Here is a 25751-nt window from a genome sequence, read left to right on the forward strand (position 1 = left end):
TAGATAGCATGCTTATGAAAATTATGCATTGAAGCTAACTCTAATAGATACATTTAACAAGATAGTATATGCTTATTCACAATAAAATGCACCTAAAATATTTGAAGCTTATACTCCATGTATAACACATTTTTTTGGTCCGTTGTGGGGCCTGAACTCTCGGCCTGGGTGCTGTCCTTCAGCAATTTAGATTGAGACTAGCGCTCTATCACTTGAGCCACAGCATTACTTCTGGCTTTTTTCTGCTTTTGTGTTACTGAGGAATAGAACCCAGGCCCTCATGTATGCTAGGCAAGCACTCTAGCACTGAGCCACCTTCCCAGCCCCACATTAATTTATTTTTGCATGTATATAAAGTGCCATTTTTATATTGTACATAATAAAATTCATTGTTTAGCTTATATGCTTGGATAAAAAGAAACATATTTGCGAAAATACATTAAGGTCTTCATGTTTAACTAAAAGTAAAACACAGCTTCTATTACCTATTGATATACTTAGTTTTAATTATTTTAATTTTATCTTCATTATATTACAATAAAATAGGTATTATTTTTTAATCGGGCAAAAAAATCCCTGTTTTATTACATTTACTTTTCAGAAATTCTAGGAGAGGAAGAGTGTGAAGACACTTAATCGATCTTTTTCAATTTAGGCTAGTTTCTTTCCATAAACTGGATCATTTTGTGAGGTTCCTGCTGTGAAAGAACAAGATATACTAGAAGAATCTTCTTTGACTCTGTTTAATATCTGAAACTTAATAATAAATTCAAAGGCTTTACTTAAAGTTCTTTTGTTCTAACTATTCCAAAAAAGTGTTCTACAGTATTAGCTGGCTGCAGTGGCTCACACCTGTAATCATAGCTACTTAGGAGGCTGAGATCTGAGGATCATTGTTCTAAGTCAGCTTGGGCAGAAAAGTCCCCTTGAGAATCTCATCTCTAATTATCCACTCAAACCCCAGAAGTAGTGTTGTGTCTCAAGTGGCAGGACAAGTTCAAGTCCCATAACTAACAATGACAACAGAAAGACTATATAGTATTTAATATTTGGAATCTATTAATGTAATATATCAACATCAAATATGAAAAAATTGAGGTGCTGCCTATAGATAAAAATCAGGATATTGAGAAGGCTAAGAACACATTCTCCTGTTTAACCCAGCTTAAAGATGGAAATGCTTTAAAAAGTGTTTTAATACTCTCTAGAACACATCTAATAAAATATATATTTTTAGTGAAAAGCAAATTTTAAAAATTCTTGAATCTCAAGGGAACATCTTCAAATATATATAAATTAGATATGCCCAATGTCCTAAAGTGTAATAAAATTTAGCAATTAATGTTTTTCTATAATCAATTATTTAAAATATTTGCAAGTTAATTTATTCAGAAGAATAAATTATAATATATATTTATAATCATAAACCTAAACTCTGATAGAAAGATATACTTGTATAACTAATAAGGCTGTTATATGTGGTAACTTTACCCAAAAATGGAGATTATTATTTTTTTGTTTTTTTTTTTAGTACTACTCAAATTTGAACTTGGTGCCATTCTCTTGTTGGACATGTTCCTTTCTAATTGAACCATAACCTCAGTCTTGTTCCTTAGGGTTTGTTGTATTTGTTTATTTGGTTAGCAATGCTTGATAAGAAATGTACTCATTACCTTGCTCATGTAATTGTAACCCCTCTGTACGGTATTTTCATAATAAAAAAAAAAGATCACAAAAAAGAAGGTTGTGCTTTGTTCAGAGTGACCTATTGACTACAATTCTACTTCTGCCATGAGTAGTTCAGATTACAGGCATGCACCATCACACCAAGACTGATTATTTTTTAAACTTATTTATATTTTCAATTTTATAATTAAGTAGTCATACAAAGAGGTCACAATTCCATAAGTCAGGTTTGAAAGCACAACATACCTTGATCAATGTCAACTTTTCTTTCACTCTGTCCTGTTTTCCCCCTTCCCAACTGTACCCTCTTCTGATTGGTTATAAATGATCATTTTAATATGACTTATTGCTAGTTATTTGAAACAAATCTTCATATTTAATATAAGACAATTAAATATATTTCAAAATTGTGTCAATCACTTTTCTTAAAAATCTGTGAAAACATCAGAAGAAAAGGTATTAACATTTCAAGTTTAATTTCCTTTTTAGTGATAAACCATTTTCTTTCCTAATTCTTACTCTTGCATTTTCTAAAGGCTGTAGGTGAAAGTTAATTCATATTGTTTTAACATTACAAATGAAACAAGGGTGAGAGTAAGACTAAATTGTCTTGTGATTAAAGAGCTCTTATTTGTGTATTCTTCCAGTAGTTTCTAAAAGATAATTCATCAGCTTATTTGGTTGTATCTATAAGAATATTTCATGTTTATGATAAGACACATAGCTTCCACCTATATTCTGAATTTTCTCTGAACCTTAGCATCCTGCGTTAGTAATTTTGTAATACCTATAATCATGTAATAATTATATAATTAAATATAGCATATTAATATTTCAATATGTTTATATGTTGTATTGTTGGATATAAATATGCAATATTATGTGTAATATACAATATCTGTTAATAATGCAATTATAATAATAAATATAATATACTTACTAACAAAATAATTACATAATGATTATGTATTGTAAAATACAAAATATCAGGTCTGGGAAGGTGGTTCACTCATAGAGTGCTTGCCTTGCATGCATGAGGCCCTGGGTTCAACTCTTCAGCACCACAGAAGCAGAAAAAGCCAAAAGTGGTGATGTGGCTCAAGTGGTAGAGCACTAGCTTTGCCCTGAGTAGCTGAGGGACATTGCCCATGCCCAGAGTTCAGGCCCACGACCAACAAAAAAATACAAAAATTCATTTTTAAATTATTCCATTAACCTTATTACTTTCTGTAGGGAGTTAATATATCTATCTATCTATCTATATATATATATATATATATATGAACTAATAACTTTATAGTATAGTAGAACCAATAAGATATCAAATTAAATTAATTCTTTTCTCCACTTATATTTGCATGCATTTAAATATGTAGTCTTAAGTCAGTTTTTTCTAATATGCAAAATAGAGATGTGTAGTCCAGTAAAATCCCCACCATTTTCTAAAATATAAAGACAAACGAGAATTAATGTGTTGTGTAGTTCTCTCATTAATGTGACCAAAGACAGGACAAAATCAAAGTTAGGAATTATTTATTGTACCTCATGGTTTCAGAGGTATCAGTCCAACACGGTGAGGAGGGAGAGTGTTTCACATCGAGCCTAGTCTTTCTGGCCCAGTGAGCAGATAGACAGTTGGGAGCCAGCACAAGATGTAGCAAGGGTGTAACCCATATGACCTAATTCTTCCAATTAGGCTTCTCCTCCCATAATTCACTACTTCCTAATAATACTTTTGTAATTATAAATCCTAAGAAGAATTAATCCAGTTAAAGTAAATCAGACCTTTTGTTATTAAATTGTCTTTGAAAATACCACCAGATACTTTCATAGGTGTGCTTCACTAAATCTCTCAGGCAATTTTCTACTCACTCAAATGGATATTTTCACAAAAGTAAAGATGGGAACATTTTCTTCCTGTTTTGTAGAATATTTTACACTGTATTTATTTATTTATTTAATTTTTTATTTATGTATTTTACCAAAGTGCTGATTATGGGCCAAATTGAAGAATATGACAAAATAAGGTAAACCATGTTACTTTTAAATATTCATTGTATTTATAATCTTCCTATTTTGCCAGTTCCTTGTCTCTCCAACTTCACTGCACCAATGGGAACAGTTCTTTCTCCTGATTACCCAGAAGGATATGGAAATAATTTAAATTGCATCTGGACAATAATCTCCGATCCAGGAAGTCGAATACACCTTTCTTTCAATGACTTTGATCTGGAATCTCAATTTGACTTCCTTGCTGTTAAAGACGGAGACTCCCCGGATTCCCCGATTCTTGGGACATTTACTGGGGCTGAAGTGCCTTCTCACCTTACAAGTAATAGTCATATACTGAGATTGGAATTTCAAGCCGACCACTCCATGTCAGGACGTGGCTTTAACATCACTTACAACAGTAAGTTTTTTCTTTTTTATTTTTTCCATGTAACATACTTCCTCTACAAGTACAACTGAAAAAAATAATACAAATCAACTCTCTTCATTCACATATAAGCAAACATAACCTAGTTTTGCCAGGGGGGGTCATTTAATTCTGATTTCCAACTGCATTTCACTCCTTACTCTGCCATTTCTCTTTGTCAAGGATGCTGGGTATTAATGAGATGCATTTCCAATACCATTAATATATCAGCTTATTCTATTAAGACTTGTCATATACTTTAACCTGCTATACATCACAGATTTGGCTGTTATTTATATGCAAGTATACAAAGAAAATAGTTCTTTTCTTCAAGCTGTTCACAAATCATTGGGACACTTTAAGCAAATATTGACAGCACAGAGTTATGCTTCCAATGGGGAGAGGGAGGAAGAAATCACAGGTCTTCAAAAACATTTTGAGAAGGAAATCATTAATTTAAGGCAGAAGACCACTGATCTGACCTAACAAAGCCACTCTGGGGGAGGGTGCCTTAGTTACTGAAAATGTCATCTCTACAGTCAAGTTATCCTATCTCTGAATCTCGTCTTTGCTACACTTTTAAGTTTGATAGAAGAACAACAATAATAAAACTATTCACAGTACTTAAACTAGGTTGTGTTTCTTGAAGGATAGAGAAAATTTAGTACAGAGTACAGGATTTCTAGTAAATGGATTATCAACATAAACTATTATTGTTAGGCTGACTTTTAAATTGTATCATCACATTTTTGTCATGCTGTGTTTATTTTATTTCTCTGGATGTGGGCAGTCTTTGTGGAGGTGGTTAGTTATTCATATCATACACACATTTTTGCATTTTCAAATGATGAATATTCTTTGTCTGAAAGGGAAAAAAGTTCTTATAATCGTAGAAAATAAGTCAGCCGGTGGCTCACGCCTGTAATCCTAGCTACTCAGAAGGCTGAGATCTGAGGATCACAGTTCAAAGTCAGCTCAGGCAGGAAAATCCATGAGACACTTATCTCCAATTAACCACCAGAAAACCGAAAGTGGTGCTGTGATTCAAGTGGTATAATGCTCATCTTGAGTTGTAGAGCTGAGGGGCATGAGGGACAGCATCCAGACCCTTGAGTTCAAGCCCCATGACCAACAAAAGAATAAAGAAAAAAAAGAAAGAAGAAAGAATCAGCTAATGGAAAAAAAAGTCCTAGTGGTCTATTATGCTTACTTCTTTCCTTTGGAACAGTTTTTGCTGTTACATATTGACCTTCCTGATTAGCTAAGTGTGGTAGTGGTACAGTCCTAGGACTTTATTTCTCTCTTGGTGTTGCCCTTTAAAATGGAATTTCACCCTTTGCTCCCATCCTCATTGTTCAGTGCAGAGCTTTGGCAATTAGTAGCAAACTATAGTTATTGTTCGATCAAAGTGACACCAATGGTGAACGCTGAATCTTCAGAGTTTCAAATGTACTCAGTCAAATTTTCTGTGATATGTACTACAAGGACTTTTGTGGAGAATGATCTCTGTATCTGAAATTTCTCCAACATTATTTTATATATGTATCAGAGAGAGATACGTATGTGCATCTATAACTAATTTTGTCCTAAATTTATTATTTTTTCAAGTCTTATGTACATTGTGCTGCTTCTATAATAAATTATTTAATTGATCCTATGTGAAAGTTTGTTTAATTTGTCCTAAGTATGTTCTCTTTTCTGACAAAATATAAGTTGAGTATTATGTATTGAAGCAGAAATTTTCTTAATGAAGACCCAGAAACACAGTAATTCAAAGAAAGATTGGACAAATGGGATTGTATGAAATTTCAGAGCTTCTGTATGGCAAAGGACATAGCTAGCAAGATCAATAGAAAGACCAAAAAAGGGTTTGATATCTAAAATATATTTAGAACTCAAAAAATTAAATCCTCCAACAAATTCTCAAGGAAACAACTGCCGATTAATAAGTGGGCTAAAGACTTAAAGCGAGACTTCTTTGAAATAAGAATGGCCAATAAACACATGAAGAAATTCTCAACTTCTCTAGCCATATAGGTATAATTGTTGGAGGGGAAGATGGATCCATTGCAACAATGAGATATATAAGTCATTATGTCGAAAACGAACTTTCCAACTTTGGCACGTGGGAAGCGGGTGGAGGGGAAGATGGAAGGGATGGGAAGGGGAAACAAAGGAGGAGGCAACAATGCTTGATAAGAAATGTACTCATTACCTTGCCTGTGTAATTGTAACCCCTCTGAATGGTATTTTCACAATTAAAAAAAAATGCTTTTTTTTTTCCAGTCCTGGACTTCGAACTCTGGGCATGGGTGCTGTCACTCAGCCCCTTTTGCTCAAGACTAGCACTTTACCACTTGAGCCACAGTACCACTTCTGGCTTTTTCTGTTATTAACTGGGCTTGCTTTGAACCACCATCTTCAGATCTCAGCCTCCTGAGTAGCTAGGATTACAGGCATGAGCCACCAGCAAAACCTAATTTTCAAAATTGAGTTGTTAAATGCAGGTGATAAAACAAACATTAGATATAAGTACATCTAAATACATTTAATGTATTTCAGTATTTACCTTTTGTCCTTGGTTTAGTTTGGCTTATAATGATAAATAAATTGATAGAATTTTTCAGCTTATCAACATTTGAATTTAAAGTTGTTCAAATAAATTAAATATTGCCTACAATGATGTAGAGTGTGAATCTAATATTAAATCATATACATCTCATAAAATCTACTTTACATTTTTAGAATCTATTGGTTTGCTATGAAGGAAAATGTTCTTTGATTTATAGCATTCTAAATTAAAACTTTACAACACATATAAAGAAAAGCAGATGGATGAAGAGGAAAATAGGTAAGCTTAACATTCTGTAACTTGTTCAAATAAACACACTGTATTTATACATTTGTTATTTGAATTACCTGGACTGAACATGCACCATGGGCAAAATAAGGTAAAATAAGGTCATTCTGAGAGGCATAAATACATCACCCATGTACAACATAGTGTTAGGGAGAATTTAGAAGCCAGAACAAGGGATACATTCCAAGCCTATCAAGTTTTATTTATATAACTGGAGGCCAGCGAGGTGACTTTTGCTAAGCTTAACACTGCTTTTCATAGTAGTAAAGACCATAGCAACCAGTGACACTTTGGTCACAAGTGTTACTAAATGTCAGGTGTGAAAACAACTTATCATTGTATCCAGAACGTGAGAATTACAGAAATTAACTCTTTTCCTTTCCTACATGGCAGAAATTCATAAAGAAGCAAGAACTTCATAGTATACTGAAACATTTCCCTTTATTTCTCACAAGGAATTTTTTTTCTTCCCATTGCCCACAAAGTGTACAATAAGAGTTTCAATAAAATAAAATCAAACTGCTCAAAATTCACATTAATTAGAATTCTAAGCAGCTGGAATACTAAGCAGCTTATACTGGGAGTTTTACATAGAGCAAGTCTAATGAAATTCATAAATAAATAGAAATAATGGAGTTTAATTCATATCAAAAGTTATAAAGTGAATAATTCCACTATAATTCATATTTCAAATCAATCGTACCCATTAAAAGTAGACAAAGTAGAAATGTTCATAGTAAATTCTTTATATCTTGAAACAATGAATGAATAAAACACTTTCGTAGAAGTAAACGCACATTTTTTTTTGGTTTTTGGTTTTCTTTTGTTTTTTAAGAATCACTATTTCTTCTTCCAAAAATATGTGGACATAATAATGCTTGGGTGTTTTTCTTTGTCTTTCTAAAGCATTTGGCCATAATGAGTGTCCTGATCCTGGAATTCCAATCAATGCTCGGCGATTTGGGGACAACTTTCAACTGGGGAGTTCAATTTCAGTCATTTGTGAAGAAGGATTTATTAAAACCCAGGGAACAGAGACAATTACTTGCATCCTTATGGATGGAAAAGTAATGTGGAGTGGACCTATTCCAAGATGTGGAGGTAAGTACCAAGGTACACAAGAGATATGACCAGCATCTTTACATACTTGAAGCCATGGGAAGTTGCTCAATATTCCTGGACTATTGTTATCCTCATCTTAAAGTGTCTCTCAGTATTATCCATCATACAAATCTAGTAATACAAACTTAACTCCCTTTTTCACGTTTTTTAGAAACAACTTAATAGTTTGTGTGTATGTGTGTGTGTGTGTGTGTGTGTGTGTGTGTGTGCTGATTCTCAGAGCCATCATACTTTTGCTTTGCTTTTTGTTCAAAACTAGTGTTGTACTTCCAGAGCCACACCTCTTCTTCCAATAGTTTCCTTTCCATAAGAGTTCCTATTAAAAGATGGTAAATATTGGTTGCTCGTGGAAATGTCCTTTAGTATGCTCAGTTATATGTATACATGCAATTTTAATGTTTTGTATATAAAAGTGCAGTTTATAATTCCTATATTCTTCTGTTTACAAAAAAAATAAAGCAAATTTAAGCTAAAGCACTCATATGTTAAAATGCATAAAGTTTGAAAGTATAATTTGCTATTTTCTTGTTCAATTATTGTTTTCACTTTAAAACATAGCCACACACAAAAAGTAGCATTGTACGGTGTGCTAGTTCATCCTTGTCATTCCACTTTCTTAAGATGTGGTGGTCAGGAGCATCTCAGTTTGAAATTAGCCTGGGGAAAAATGCAAAATATTCTCTAAAAAATAGTAATTAAAAAGAAAGGACTAAGGGTATGGCTCAAATGATAGAGTTGATGTAAGTGCCAATCCCTGACATAAACTCTCCAGCCAAAGGAAGAAAAAAATGAGTGTTTACCTGTGTGCATATATTTGTATGTTTGTGATATACAATGTTTAGGATTATATAACTTTGTGTATTTTCAAGAAGTTGAATTTAGGTTGACAAGAAGGATGGCCATACTTAAAACTCTAATTTTAAAGAGTATAACTGTAGATTCAACAGAAATGATTGGAGAGGGTAGTCATTATTTGGAATAGCCAGAGTAGAAATTAGTGTTATTAAATCCATTTCTCTTTTAGCTCTAATATCTGGTTATACAACATATCTATTTATTAAAGTAGCATGAATAAATTTTAGAATGAGATGTAAGCATGACATTTTAAAATAGTTTTTAAGCAATAATTAGGTGATTTGGCAGGGGTGGTTGGTGGTGGGGCTTGAACTCTGGGCTTGGGCGTTATCCCTCAGCTCTTCAGCTCAAGGCAAGTGTTCTGTCACTTGAGCCACAACACCACTTCTGATTTTTTTAGTGGTTTATTGGAGGTAAGAGTCTCAAGGACTTTACTGCCAGGGATTGGCATTGAACCTCTATCCTCAGATCTCAGCCTCCTGAGTAGTTAAGATTATAGGCCTGAGCCACCAACTCCAGGCAGGTGATTTGTTTTCATGGTTGTTTTACAGTGGTAGGTGTCAGACTCAGTGCTCAATTCTAGGTAAGCATTCTGCCCTGAGCTGTATCATTTTGGAGAACAGCAAAGTGAACTTCATCAATTTAGTGTCTCTTTCCCATCTTCAAATGTTATCAGTTTAGGAGGCTGTAGTCAATACAAATGACTATGAGATTACTTTTAAAAAATATTGTAAATGATAACAAAATAGTCAAATAAAAAGAGAAAAATAGTAATTCATAGTCTTTAGATACCGCTCTGTCCTGAAGCCTGTTCCTTAAATCATAGTTTTCTCTCCCAATTTTGGGCTATATTAGAATATAGAAACAAAATTTGTTTGAGGTGGAAGGAAATAGCAATCATTCATTGAGATTGTGTGTAGGATAGGAAAAGAGGTCTTGATGAATACTTGGAGGATCTAGAGAAGCATGATTGCTTTACAAGTAGGACTAGTTCCCAATTTAGGGAAGAGTGACTCTTGGGGACATTTATTTCATTTGGAATACCCCTGCCTTAGGAATTGTTTCAAAACTCCATGAAGAAACATATATATATATATATATATATAGTATAATGATATATTCATAATATAATAATATAATATAGTAATTATAGAATATGTACATATAATCCATATATGTATATATATATTGTGGAATAACTTCTTTACAGGAACTGAAGATACAACTTGAATATATTTTTTAGTATGTAAAGCCAAACTGTGTGTCTTCTTTATAGAAAATCCTAAAGCCATGACAAATAGTGTTTCGCTAGTTATTGGAGGTCTTATTGTTGGTTATTCTAACATTCCTTTAATGGTTCTACATAAGGATTTTCAGTGTTGAAAGAGAACTTCCCCAAAGACCTCTTCCTTTTCTCACCAGTTTCCCACTCATAACAGATTCTTTCTCCTACACTGTTCTCATGTCCACACTATTCCCATATCTAGCTTGGTTGTTGTTGTTGGTTGTTTGTTTCCTGAACAATAGAAGCCGCATGATCAGTATCTGTGATCCTCTTCTCTTAAGTATTCTCAGCATCTTTCTCCATGGAATTCTTTGTTTTTTATAGTTTAAATGTGTCCAGGAATCTGTTCTCTCCTCCTTTTCCCAAATTTCCGAGTGCTTTGACTAATAGAACAGATGCCATATTGTAATAGCATTTAGATTTTGTTTATCTCCTCACCTCACTCTGAGCATTTGTATGTCTTGAAACTTGGATATGATTCTTTCACTAGTTATTTACTTGAAGGTACTAATGGAGCCCTAGATTTCTTTTTTAGCAATGCTAAAAAGAGCCATCCCTGACCCCTCAAATGACAGAATCCTTTAACATTCAGTAAAACTCCAGATAATTTCTAGTCACTAAGATTTTTCCTGTGACCATTAAAACTATGTGCAAGATAAATTGTGTATTTGACCTACCAGGGAGATTTTCCTTTGAGGTTCTGGGAAACCCATTTATCTCTGTCGACCCATATTCTGTTCATCCTGAGGGCCAACTCCAAGTGGCAGAGACAGTCTGCCTCATTTTTTGCCAAAAGATTTTATGCCCATTAGCTACCCCTCACGTATTCTGAGCATTGTTTCTTGGCCTTTTCCTTAAAAAAAGCTATGAATAATTCATTTTTCTCACTTTCTTTTTATTTTTTTTTACTTGCTTTACCAGACTCATGGATTTTTGAGACTCTTAGTAGTGGAATTAAGTCGGTGATTATTTGGTAAATTTGCTCTCAGTCACTTAGTTATGAACTTGATACTGCAGTCTGTATCTATCTTTATCTAGTGAATGTCAGTCAGATTTTTTACCATTTTCTCTGAGTTCAGCACAGAGCCAGAAAAATCTCTTTTTTAACATTTGCATGCAACTCAATTCATCTGTCTACGTATGTCTTCCGTGTGAAGCCAACTGGCAGGAGATGACAGTTTTGATGGATTGGAGTCACAAATAGATGCCCAATGTGTTCAGTAGGGTTCAGAAACTCAAATGTCCAAAGGAGCAACAAAGTAACTAAAATACATTAAGAGCTAATGAAAACACTCTATTCCCATAACGTGCAGGTGTTTTTTGTGAGAAATAATTACAGATAAATATTTCAGTACATAATCACAACAGCTCCAAACAATTCAAGAATAAATCTATTGAAAATTGACATTAGCCTACACAGACAGCCCTTTCATGGACACACTGCTTCAATATGATCTATTTTCACACATAGTTTAGCTATAGTATTTTTTCTTGCATGGCATAATTTCCCCCAAACTGTGTTAATCTCAGTGACCTATTGACTTGGCAATTATATAATGTCTGTATCTTAACATGTTTCCCCTCAATACGATATATATGATATATTACAATTTTGCTAATAATTTAACCATTGATAGTACTATAGCAATTATAAATACTATAGTCATTTGTCTTTTCTTTTTATTTGAGACGCAGAAGCTTTATACATCAACAGAATAGGGTCAATTCTTTTCTTAATCCCCCATTGAAAGTATTGTCACATGTAAAATTCATAGAATCATTATCATCATTGTCACTATCATTTCCACCATTTTTCTCCCTCTCTGTTTCCCACAGACTTCTACATAGAATCCTCTCTTCACTAAATATCTTTCTCTCTCTTCACTAAATATCTTTCCCTCTCTGTAATCAATTCTCCTTACTCTGTTCTATACTTTTCTATACTTTTGCTCACATGTGTTCAACATCTTACTTCACTGTACTGTATGTTTCCCTAAGAATGAGGAGTTCATTTGGGCATTGATGATGCATGCCACCAATTCTAGATATTCAGGAGGCTGAGACCTGGGCAGAGAAGTTCATGAGACACATCTCCAATTTACCACCAAAAAAGCTGAAAGCAGAGCTATGGCTCAGGTGGTAGAGTACCGGCTTTGAGTGAAAAAAGAATTCAGGAACAATGCCCTAACAATGAGTTCAAGCCACAAGGACTGTACAACACAAACAAAAAAATAAATAATTGAACTCATCCTTTTTCTTAGGCAGAAAGCACCATTCATTTAGAAAGAAAAGTACGAACTAGCAATTTCCAATGATATTTTGGAAATCCATGAATAGAAACCACAGGTTTTCAACTGAAATTCTGTCTCCTTGGAAGCTTGGTGAATACATTCTCCACCTTATTATAAGAAATTATGCATTTTCAAAGCAGAGAGATAATGTTTTTGACATATCTTTTTAAGCTACTTTCTGAGTTGCATTCCTACTTTATAAATCCATGCTTCTATATTTGCCAGCACTAAAACAGCCAGTGAATCCCAGAAGAACTTAAAAGAGATATGAGACTTAGGATAAAACAAGAAAAGTTCTCTTCCTAAGTGTCAAGCAGTGAGTTCTAAGTCATTTTGAGTTTTCAGATTTTTTTTTAAGCAAGACAGTTGGACATAAATTAATTCTCCTATCTCTGTAGCAGCCACAGAAACATTTCTTGAGTATGAGGATTTAGTATTCATTGGTGAATGTCTTTTTTTAAAATATAAATGTTATTGAAATACTCCTGTGGACTGAGAGATGAGAGAGGGATTATTTGTAAGAGCAAAACTGAGAGTCAGATTAAAATGAAAGCATTATTTTGTGATAAAATATCTAATCCATGCCATTTATCATTTGTAATTAAAGTTTAGTTAAATAGTTTAGTTTTTTAATTATTTAGCATTTTAGGCAAAAATAATAAGTTTGATAAGTCTAAAATATATGTGCTTTTTTACATTTCATCTTAGTAAATATTCAATTCAGAGTCATTTTTGTCTATCTTCCTACTTTCTCTTCATCTCCTTGACATGACTGAGTTCCAAACTATGTACTATGCCTTCGATACTGTCTTTTCTTAATTTTATTTACTCAGCAGATGATTTTTATTCAGTTTCAAACTTTAACACTTGCAATAGTATTTCTCAAATTTATGTATCTAGCTGCATTTTTCACAGTCAGACTTATACCTTTCAAATCCTACTCAACATCACCCCCTAGATGTTGAATAAGCCTCTCAAAATTAACCTGTCCAAGCTTAGTTACACTCCCACATCAAACCATGTCTGCTTCTATTACAGACCTTCTCCACCACTGTGAGTATCATTGTCAGTATTTCAGTAAATCAGACCACATTCTTTAAATCATTCCAGACTCTTTCTTCACTTATGTGCCGTAACTGATGCCTCAGAAAAACTCCTTAGCTCTCCCTTTGAAACATATGGAACCCAACCATTTCTTATTTCCTCCATTCCAGACATCCTTGGAACAGCCACCAGTGTCTCTGACCACAATTACTAGAGGGGAAGAGGGGAACCTTATAAGGTCTCTCGTTCCTATTCAGCTCTGCTCTCAATATGGAAGACAAAGTGATGTACCTCTTTTCTAAAAATACTTGGTCTCTAAAGAATTCTGCCCTGAATAGTAGCTTGCCTTTCTCTCTTAAAGCTCATATAGATAGTGGAATTTGTAGTTTACATTTAAAAATGGAGATTGGGGACATAGCACAAGTGGCAGAGAGCTTGACCAGTAAGCATAAGGTTCTAAATTCAATCCCCCAGTACTCTTCAATAAAATATGATACATTTAGAAGTGGATTACAGTTTGTTTTATCTGTGACCAGCCAAAGATTTCTTCATATTGTTTTTTTTTTAATCTGGGTCTCAAGAGGCTCTTATGCCCAGATATATTATCTACTTTTCTCTTCCTTTTGTTCTGGTTTCCTGTGTCCTCTACCTATTTCACTGTAGCCAGCAATGTCTTCTTTAATAGAGTATACCTTTCCCAACAGAAGTGAAAATGGAATTTTGGCCTTCTGGATTACATGATAATGTTCCTGAATATGATTGGTATATAATGCATTCAATGGACTGCTTTATAGATTATAAGGGGTTTTTTTAGTGAAATATATTGGAAAACTCAGATGAAACTATTGTCTGAAATATGATGATATAAATAAGATGTTCACACAAATTGACTAATAAAAGGTTGCTTCTTTCTGGAGGAGACTTATAAGAATTTCCAACATTCTTATTACAGCATCCTTCTTTACATGGAAAACAATATAAGCAAATGTCTGATTGAAGTAGTATAAAGCTAAATTTTCCTCATGGTTACTTATTGTTACTGCAAACCTTGATAAAGGGAGATGATGTCAAACTCATTCCATAGACATGGACAAAAGAAGACCACATGGAGAACTTATCATTTGGCTCTTCTATCTCAATTATGTCCATAGCTGACACCTGCTAAATAGGCTAATCCCTCCTGAATTCTAAGATTACTGTAGAATTATTGCAGGAAAAAATAGTTCTGGACCAAGGATATGGATGCAAAATGGGAGAGCCTGAGATTTCCTTTCTTTGTCCTGTTCACAGCCAATCTGCAGGCCAAAGGATAGACCCTCAAAGTTATCTTCCCTGTTCCAAATTCCAAGTGCCTCTTCCTATTCTCAAAGTTTCTCTCACCTCAAACAGGCATTTTGAATGAATGGGTAAATGGAAATAAGAGAACACTTAAAACTGGACTAGGACATCATATTTTTAAATACTCAAAATGATTAGAAAGAGTGTCTTGCCAACATGTTTTTGGGGTGAGGAGATAGACATTTGACAGTGCATGCTTAAAGGCAATACTTAGAAAAAAAGAAAGAAGGAAGAGAATAGAAAATTATAGGAAAAGAAAGAAATGAAAAAGAAAGAGGAAAGAAGCAGGGAAGGAACGAGGAAAGGAAGGAAAGAAGGAAGGAAGGAAGGAGGGAGGGAAAGAAGGAAGGAAGGGAGGGAGGGTGAGGAGGAAGAACAATTTCCTGTTTTGTTCCACCAAATGTCAGAATGTTTTGTAAAATGCTTACTCAAGCAAGAATTTTCTTGCCCTCAGAATAGAACTCTCTGAAATACTATGGCACATAAGACTTGCTACTTCCTTGTCCGATATCTAAGAAAATTCTTTGAATGAATAGGATGGAACTGAAGTCACTGCAAAACTATTTGTAGAGAAGGCTAGTCTTGCATTTCTGATGAACTTCCCTTTGAGGATTAGGGTTTTCCCCTTGAATCTCAATTAGCCTCAGAGGAAGGGACGTTCTCCTCATTCACACACATTACATTCCCATTGGAAAGAATTCTTTGAGAGCAATTATGTCAACAATCTGAAGCATATAACACAATTGATTTGTGGCTGTAAATAGCCAGAATGTTTGTTTACATTCATACACATTTATATCTAACTATAAACATCTATCTTATTTATTCATACAATATGAAATTTCAGGTCTCATCTGTGTCTGTCATAAGAAATTTAATATATCTTTCATATATCTGTAAAGTTTTTCTTACAATTTTCACTGAACTAGCCATAAAAAAGGAGAAAGGGCAAGCAAGAAAGTGAAAAAAAATAACACAAAAAAAAAAAACATGGAACTGGGATTCAAGCTTCCCTTTCATTTTAGCTCTTTAATCTTAATGCTTGCTTCCTTAGTTTGTCTTAGGGTTAATGTTAGAGAAAGTTGGAAGTCTGACAAGTTAGAGGGGCTTGCCAAATGAATAATCATCAAGCAGGTTAAGAAAAGGAAATAAAGAATAAAAAGTGGAGCCACCATTGTTAAATGAGGTGCCAGTAGGTTTTATCAGGCAGCCTTGTACAGAACAGTATCTATCAAATGAAATGCTAGTATTACTGGAATGCCCCCATTGTATATCTTGGCCCTAAATCTCAACATTCATATAATATAACAAATATGGGGAAATGGAAAAATGAAAGAGAGAGAGAGAGAGAGATTCTCAATTTGCATTTAGTCTGTTCTCAACAGTTTAAAAAATTAAAATACTTGGGGCTGGGAAGGTGGCTCAGTGGTAGAGCACTTGCCTTGCATACCAGAGGCTCTGAGTTTGATTCCTCAGCACCACATAAGCAAAAAAAAAAAAGCCGGAAGTGGCACTGTGGCTCAAGTGGTAGAGCGCTAGCCTTGAGATGAAGAGCTGAGGGACAGCTCCCAGGTCCAGAGTTCAGCCCCACGACCTGACCCCCCCCCAAAAAAAATTAAAATACGAACCACAAATCAGGAATGCATATGTTGGTAGTCTGTTCTGGGATACCCGTTCTTGTGCTAGGGTTCTAGCAGGTAGTCCACCCTCACCCCAGCATTATCCCAGTCCTGGACCCCTAGTTTCATTAGACTGTTTGCCTCCCTAATTCATTTATTGTCAAGTTCTCATGTTAAAACACAGACCTCATTATCCCCAACTCCCTTGAGAACACCTGACTGACACTTCCCAGATGGAAGAGTCTCTTCACTTAAAAAACACCATACTTCCCTACCATTTTCATTAGTCAAGGGTCTTTCATTGTATGCAGTCTGAAGCAATTTGGACTCTCATTGTGTAATTTGAATGAGCTCCGTTTCACTAACTTTAATACCGAAATGGGCCCATGTTCCACTCTATTCACTTTACTTTCTTTAGACTTTAGAAAGATAACATTAGATAAATGAAATATGTCTATCATATTTCTCATATGCTCTTCTTTTTTATTCTTTCAAAGAGAAGATCAGAAGCAACAATCCGCATTTCACTAATATACTCAAATCTCTTCCTCATCCCAGCAACTTGTGAGATCACAATCTTGAAAATACAAATCACTTACATCATGTTGTGCTTCATTGTGGGCCATGGAGCCTGGAGAATAAACTCAAAATAAAGATCAGGATAGGAGATCTTGTTAATCTTAGGGTTTCTGGGTCTCACCTTGCAATTACTAGAGGATTATTTTGGAAATTACATTTAACAAGTCCCTTAAGTATATGCTGGTTTAAGGGGAAACAAAGGAGGAGGCTACAATGCTTGGTAAGAAATGTAATCATTATCTTGCCCATGTAATTGTAACCCCTCTGTACAGTATTTTCACAATAAAAAAAACTCTTCAAAAAGCCCTAATTACTGCCTAACACCACAAACTTCCCCTCTCTTCCACTAACTGTACATTGAAAGACGGCAACAAGAAAACACATTTGCTTGTTCCCACACAAGCTAGTACGTCTCCTTTCATGTCTGTATTCATTATCCACTTCTCCCTGATCCTCTTATTGGTTCCTAATCTGAACTCCCCTCTGACAACTTTTATGTCAATATTTTTTCTTCTTCCCCTAGAGTGTTATCTGTCTTCCCTTTTCCAGACTGTCTACCTACTTTGAGTGTGCTAGTATAGTTTATGTTACTGGTGACTATGTTTCTTCTAAAAAAAAATGTCCTAAAGTTATATATGATATCATACAACTGTATTTTTTCTAAATTCCATCAGAGTACATAAATGGGTAAAATATTATTGGGAAACCACTTAAAAAGAGGTATTTATAACTTCAAAATAATATTAGAAATATTTCGAATGAATATTCTGCTTTTCAAGCTTTCTAGCCATCTCTTTCTGGACTTAACCTTTAGTAAAGAGAGGAAGAAATGTTTAAATAAATATCCCCTTTAGAAAATTAATGAATAAATATAATGCAGAAGTAGTTCCTAAACTGGAATCAAAATATTTAATTTTAGTTTCATATTTGCTACTGTTTAGGCTTGTGTTTCTCATCAAATCATATTTCATTATATTTCTCAATCTATAAAAATAGCAAAATAAACAATATAGCAGTTATTTTTAAAAGCAACTTACCTATCAGCTTATTCTAAACTACAAAGTACTTCAAATTGTCCTAATTGATAAATCAGTAATGACTGGACCTTGACCTTCTAGCAAAAATGGAAATGACTTTTAATTGTATGGAAGAAGTCAGGCATTGAAAAGAGTAGAGCATTATCATGCTGCATCTTGAGAGACTTGGAGAAAAATTATTACTGTCAGTATAGTAACATCTTTGTACTATTTCATGAGTATGAATGTTTTCAATAGCAGTTAAATAGGCAAGGAAAATTTTTATTCAGAATTATTGCAATAAGTCAGAGTTAATGTGTTTATGACTCCTGAAAAGGATGAAGAGTTTTAATGTTTGGGTAGCTGTTTGCAGAGGAGAATGGGGAATGTGATAAGGTCACTTATGTTTGATAATGGGATGTTTTCATAATTGGAGTTTGTTAAAGATATCATCCAATCTTCCCACAGAGACTAGCAGGGATTTTGGTTACGTTTCAAAGAGATGCTTGCCAAGTTATTGAGAAAGACATTTTGGATTGTGAAACTAGTAGTCTGAAAGAAGATTTATATTTCAAACAAACAAACAAAAATAAAACATGAGTTTTCAAAATAAGTTTTCTTCACCAAGTGAGATAAGGAACCTAGAGCTCCAGATGTTACTTTTTTTTAATCTCTTTTGAGACTTCAAGACCCTTCAGTCTCAGCAGTGATTCCCATATGGCTTCTCATATGAGACTCTTCACTCTTTGTGTTCCCCATTTTGGTGAATAGAACACATTTATATCCGGTCATTCCTATCACACACCAAAAGGGTCTTCAATTGCACACGCTGTGTCACGCCATCAGTAAATGTTGTTTGCTTCAACCTCCTAAATATCTTCTTCATCTCCACAATGTGTCAGGCTTATTTCTGAATTTTGTCAGTCGTGGGACTTGAACTTTGGGCTTGGCACTGTCCTCAGATCTTCAGCTCAAGGTGAGCGCTCTACTGCTTGAGCCACAGTGCCACTTCTGGTTTTCTAGTGGTTTATTTGAGATGAGTCTCATGGACTTTCCTGCCTCAACTGGCTTTGAACCATGATCCTCCTGAGTTTCTAGAATTACAAATGTAAGCCACTGGTGCGTGGCTTTATTTCTGAATTTAATTATGCCTTTCTTAGTATTTATTATAATGTCCAAACTGATCTCACAAGCCTCAGGTGTACTATCTCTAATCCATAAGTTCCATTTAAATGAAAGCCTTATCTGTGTCTATGTACACCTATGTTCCATGATACAAGTGAGTAGAAAAACAAGTGATCCAGAATTACGGCTTATACAGCTTTCAAATGTCATTATAAATTAATAAACCAAAATATTTCTGAAAATGACATGGATGCAGGTGTGTACAAGAAAATAAAGAAGTAAAAAGGACAAATAAATATAGGCTATGATCAACCTTACAGGAAATAAAAAGAAGATCCATTAATGAGAAAGCCATCTTCAAAGATTGTAATTCTCCTTTTTAATTCAAGGACTCTGTAAGGAAAAAGATGACAGAAGTTGGCTGATAGGTGTTGGAATACTGTCTTCCAATGACAGTTCAATGTCAGGTGTTCTTTTTCTCTGTCTTCACTTTTTTTTCCTGATAAACTTTTCTATCATCTTTACTTAGGTTCATGCCTTGCCTGAATTCTTCTCTTGCCAAATGCAAGACATGAGGTTAACTGAGATGCCTTACATTTTGGTAACACAATGTCAATAAGTTTTCTATTGCTTACATATCACTCCATGACACAAACTCCTTCTTGCGCCATCCATTCTCCCTTTTTCCTCCTCTAAAACATGTACTGGAATTATTTAGAATTACTAGACTGACCCAATTCTCCATACATTTGCTCACAGTATTTCTTTTACTTCTAATATCTTCCCCTCCTGGAGAAGTCAGATTTCTCCTTTCAAACAGAAAACTGTCTATGGAGGCTTTATCTGTGTCCTCCATTTTGAACAAATTCTTGTTATAAAATTTATCACATTTTGTATGTTATTTACTCTTCTGTGTTCATTAAATAAATGAAGAACAAAGGTTGAGTAACTTAATGACTTTCAGAAAGACATTTCAGTTAGACCACGCAAATCCATGATTGCTAATGTGCAAATTACTCTCATTCTTTCTGCATCTGTCTATATTAACATGCGTATATAGCTGAATTATTTTGAGCATTCTATAAGATAATGCAGGAAGATATCTTCACAGAAATCCTAGCCCACTGGAAACATTCAGTAAATGTTATTGCGTTGCATAACTGGTTGAATCAATGAAAGGAAGAATGAATGAGACATTAAAAGTAACAATATGGTCTTGGTCTCTTTCCTCTTTTTATATGTTCCACTTTCTTTTTCAGAAAAAGATGGTTATGGCCATTTAAACAAAATTTTTCTTATAAGTACTACCTTTACAGTTGGAGACATAAGAGCTTATATTAGGCCTAAAATGGATAAGCATTTCTTAAATTTCAATAGCTTCTAGGAATTTTTTCACATCTTAGAATAATATAGGTGGTGTATAAAATGTATGAAAATGCATGTTTTTAAGGACATTTCTGCTTAGGATATGTCAAAAGTTAAAAGTAAAACTATTTAAAGAAAATTAGTAAATACTACAGGCAGCTTATAGACATAGCAAAGTGCAAGGCTTGTTCAACTCAATATCTTTATGCTTGAATCATTATTCATTTTTCTATTAGGTTTATCTAAAATTATTATCTCTTCCTGTATCATTATTATGGCATCAAAGCTCACTCCTTTTGGGGGGGGTATGCTACACTTCTTTCTCCTGTTTTTCTTGCAACAGATTATATGCAGTTGTTTTACTTTACCTCTAGAATATTTTCTCTACACTTGGCTAAGACACTTTGTGGATATAATCTTCTGCTGCATCTTTATTGGAAGTTCTTTTTTCCTGCCATGTCATTTTTAGACTCTTCAATCAGTTGCGTTTTCCCAAATGACACAAAGTGCAACCTTTTCCTTAAGCTACATACCTCCAGAAGAGTCTCTTCCTACATGTTTTGAGTAGCAATCTTGGAAAGTCCTAACCCCAAAAGTGAAGATAAACAATTTGAAAAAAAACTTACATATGCTACTCCTATACTATATCTCCTTGAAACTTTGGGCAGAGGGATTAGTGCAAATATCACTTAGCACTTTACTGTTTAATCTTTTCTTGCTCATTGCTTGTTAATTTTATGACTAATTACTTCATTTAATGATGATTAGACTGAATGCACAAAAATTTTTTTCTAGAACATGAGTTGATAATATAGCAAAGATTTCTGTTTAAATGCTTTAAAACTTTAGGTCTCTCAGTAAAATATTTAGATCTGTCTTTTAAAATATGGAACTGTAAATGACCCTTTCACACATACTTTTATTTTTTGAAATACATAATAACCCTTCAGGAGACCTCATTTTGAATCATCATAACTAGAAGAGTAAATAATCCTTATGAAAATGGTCTCCTTTGAAAGCTTTATAGGAAAGTCAAATTCTGCTTAGGGGAAAAAAATCAGTTTGTTTTTCTTTAATGAAAGTTGTATTGCATACAAACATCCAAGTCCATTTCACATAGGAAATACTCAATCTGGCACATGCCTGTAAGCCCAAAACTAATGAGGCTAAGGCATAAGGCTTAGACAAATTTGAAGCTAAAGGGTCAGAGAGATCCACTCTGGAATATATGAACAAACAAACAAGAAAAAAAAACTTTACTCAAATGTGTATCATGTATTTAATGCTTAAGTCAGTGTATATACTTATCTATTTTTACTAATTTTAGTTATCTTTAAAAACAACAGAGAATAAAAACAGCATCTAACATAGATTTTAGAAGTTATGAAAAACAAAATAAAAATAAATTATTTAAAAAATAAAAAAGAAAGAATGCATGGCATTTTTAAATACATAGTAGTGAGTCATAGAAGAGTATGTGTTGAAACACTGAGTTATCACACACACATACATATCCTCATAATTTTCAACATTTTTAAAACTCTGCTCTGATATTTTTTATATCTGGGTACTGGTTGAAAACAGAGCATGCAAATGTTGCTGAGCTATAGTATAAAGGACAAAAGAGAGTAGGCAAGAAATACATAAAGCAAGATCTACTCTACTTGTAGGTTCAAAGAGAAAGATGACATTTTAAGGTCATCATGAGATGTGTAAAGTAAGAGATAATTGTTCTGGCTGATGAATGTAGGCTAGTTTTAATGGATTCTGGGATGCAAATATTTCTATACATCAAGGATGAGATTATAGTAAATTAAACTAGGAGGCATCTGCAATACTCAAGAAATAGGAGTCAGCTTGAAGACAGATTGGATGTAGAAATAAACATTAAGGATAATGGAACTAAGAAGAATGAACGCTTGTAGGAGATGGTGGTTTCATTTGTCAATATAGGAACTCATGCAAATGGACTATTTTTTTATTGTGAAAATACCATACAGAGGGGTTACAATTAAATGATCATAAACAAGACTATACTAAAACTACCAGTACAACTAAGTTTATTACAGCATTATTTACCATAGCTAAGATATGAAACCAGCCCAGATGCCCCTCAGTAGACGAATGGATCAAGCAAATGTGGTATATATACACAATGGAATTCTATGCCTCCATCAGAAAGAATGGCAAATAGACTATTCTTGAATTCTTGTTTTCAAAGAGTTTATCAATAAGTGATTTTAACACTTTCAAGCTCCAGCAAATTTACCATGTTGCTCTCTCTGTAACTTACACTGCTGTGTAACACTACACAGCAGTGTTTATAGTAAGTGATCTAACCACTGGAGTCTACTGAAACTCTAATGTTAACATCATGTTTTCTATTGTGTTTTAACTTAAGAAAATGAAAAGCATAAAATACAATAAATTTGGTGTTGAAAAAGGGATCAATATACATATCTAGGAAAGTGAATATATGTCTATAAATAGTGCAATAATATTCCAATAGATGGACCACAAGCAAAAAGGTATTTTAGCAGACAAGAAATAAATTTATAATTGAACCAATTGTAACAGTAAGTCTGGAAAAGAAGAAGGTCAAGGTTTTAGATAGTGTATAGCATTGACTATCAGGATTTGAAACCCGAAATAGTATGAGATAAAAAGCAATGTTTGCAAGGCAATGGTGGCTCAGAACGGTAAACCTAGCTATTCAAGAGGTTGAGATCCAAGAATCATAATTCAAAACCAGTACTGGCATGAAAGTCCTGAGACTTTCCTCTAATTTATCCCCCCCCTCACACAGAAATGGCTCTGTGGCTCAAAGTGGTAGAGCATTATCTTTGAGCAAAAAGAGCTCAGAGATAGTACCTAGGCCTTGAGTTCAAGCCCAATGACTAAATAAATAAATAAAGTAAAAACAGCTCAAAATGTATTATTTCTTGAAGCTTTGAAGATTAGGGATATGCTGGAAACAGTAAAAGGCATGTGGAAAATCACTCAGAGATGTGAGGATGAGGAGAATCAGTTTATTAATTGACGTAAACATCACTGTATCATCTTTTTAAGACAAATATTTTTGGGAGGGAAGCTAATCACTAACAGAAGGAACTGATCCAATTATGCATTTACTTTCACAAACAGTACAGACTAGTATTTCATAACTATAAAAGTTACAGTCAGTAATAAAAATAACACCTCTGGCTCATGCTACAAGTTGTGGTCTTACTTATTCTGTGGTTTTCTCTTTCAGCTCCATGTGGTGGCCATTTCTCAGCTCCAAGTGGTGTGATCCTCTCCCCAGGCTGGCCAGGGTACTATAAAGACTCTTTGAATTGTGAGTGGGTGATTGAGGCTGAACCTGGACACTCTATCAAAATTACCTTTGAAAGGTCTCTGCAAATGTTTTACTTTTCTACCTTTTCAAGGGAAGATGATGTAAAAGAAAAAGAAAGTTGACATTTCCCAATTAAAAAAAAAAAGAAAAACTGATCAATGCATAATCTTATTACAATAGTCAATAGGTGCACCTTGAATGATTTAGGTTGTTTCCCCGTTCTGACCTTTCAGCCTGTTTTCAAGTTAATTTTCTATTTGTTTAATGCTGTCTCTATAGTACTGAAATATGCAAGTCCGACCTTTTTGCTTTCCCGTACATGAACATTACTGAGATAGGAACATGTGACCTTTAATTTAATGAGTTTAGTTTTCCTGTATTTTGAAGTGCCTGCGAATTTTGTTGTGCTAGATTCAAGGAGACAATAGTGCTATAAAAGATTCAAATAGATAATTAATTGTAGCCCAAGTATGCCCCTGTCCATATAACTACACTGAGCAATAGATGTCTAAGTCGACATTGTGTATTATCAACTAAACAATTGACCTTTTCCCTCCTTTAAGATGAATATTACTGATCAGTTTATCTTGACAGACAGTAATTATGAATGTTTAGAGTTAAAGGGATGGAGTTTCTGGTCTACTATTGGATGATCAATATCTGCAATTCAAAATTTCCCAATTATGTTATCAGCACCCCTTACCTACCAACCTGTTTCTGACAAATTAACAATATTTTACATATAATTTTATTGTTATTATTAAGGTGTTGTATAGCGAAATTACCATTTCAGAAGTGAGCTCTTTGATCACAGTTACTTTGGACAATGTCACCCTTCCTCTACGTTCCCCCAGTTTCCCCTCCCCATCCCTGTTCACAAGTCACATAGGTAGTTTTCCACATAGTGTATACTGAATAGCATGATTGCATTTGTTCACCATCCTCCCTCCTTTCCTGTACTCTACCCTTCCCTGGAGGTTGGTGGGGGGGGGGGAGGGAAGCAAAAACCACCACCACCACCACCAAAAACAACTACAATAATAACCAAAAACCATGTCTCTATTTCCTGGTGTTTGTTTAACAAAATATTAGATTTTAACGAGTGGATCTATTGAAAACACAATACAACATAATAATTGAGTTTTTGCCTTAACAATTGAAATTTACAAACCAGGCTGTATGTCTCCATGATCAAGGTCTTTCATTGAATCATTTCTTTTTCTTTTTATTATGAAAATACCGTACAGAGGGGTTATAATTACATGAGCAAGATAGTACATTTCTTATCAAGCATTGTTGCCTCCTCCTTTGTTTCCCCATAACTTCCCTTCCCATCTCTCCACCCCTCCCCACACTCCCCTACCACCGCCTCCCTCCCCCCATGGTATAAGCCCCACTTTCACAGTATTTGTTGTTTTCACTGTACTTGATGTTTGTGGAGGGGAAGGGAAAAAACCAAATCATTTAAATAGGGTTATAGGTGGACCCATTACAACAAGATGAATCATTTATAATACTAAAATTTTCATAGAAAAATACAGATACTATTTTGTATTTGATGTTGGTTTAATTTGTGGAGGGGAAGGGAAAAAACAAATTGTTTAAATAGGGATACAGGTGGACCCACTGCAACAATGAGATGTACAAGAAGTTATGTCCAAAAACGAACTTTACAACTTGGGGGGGGGGGGGGGAGGGGGAAGGGGAGGATGGGGGACAGGGAGTGGGGCAGGGGGATTGGGGGAGGGGAGAAGGGATGGGAAGTGGAAACAAAAGAGGATGCAACAATGCTTGATAAGAAATGTACTCATTA

The 25751-nt window shown here is 34.3% G+C and overlaps 1 protein-coding gene across 3 annotated transcripts in view; it reads left to right on the plus strand.

Annotated features, from left to right (window-relative positions):
• Positions 1 to 25751, plus strand: part of Csmd3 (CUB and Sushi multiple domains 3) — a 929488-nt gene that overhangs the window by 562597 nt on the left and 341140 nt on the right. For all 3 annotated transcript variants that reach the window (XM_013012565.1, XM_013012564.1, XM_013012566.1), the window contains 3 exons: positions 3770 to 4096; positions 7869 to 8063; positions 23855 to 23993. In XM_013012565.1, the coding sequence (XP_012868019.1) occupies positions 3770 to 4096; positions 7869 to 8063; positions 23855 to 23993 (661 nt within the window). The remainder of the gene's footprint in view (positions 1 to 3769; positions 4097 to 7868; positions 8064 to 23854; positions 23994 to 25751) is intronic.

Source organism: Dipodomys ordii, unplaced genomic scaffold (genome assembly GCF_000151885.1).
Source record: "Dipodomys ordii isolate 6190 unplaced genomic scaffold, Dord_2.0 Scaffold17, whole genome shotgun sequence".
Taxonomy (NCBI): domain Eukaryota; kingdom Metazoa; phylum Chordata; class Mammalia; order Rodentia; family Heteromyidae; genus Dipodomys; species Dipodomys ordii.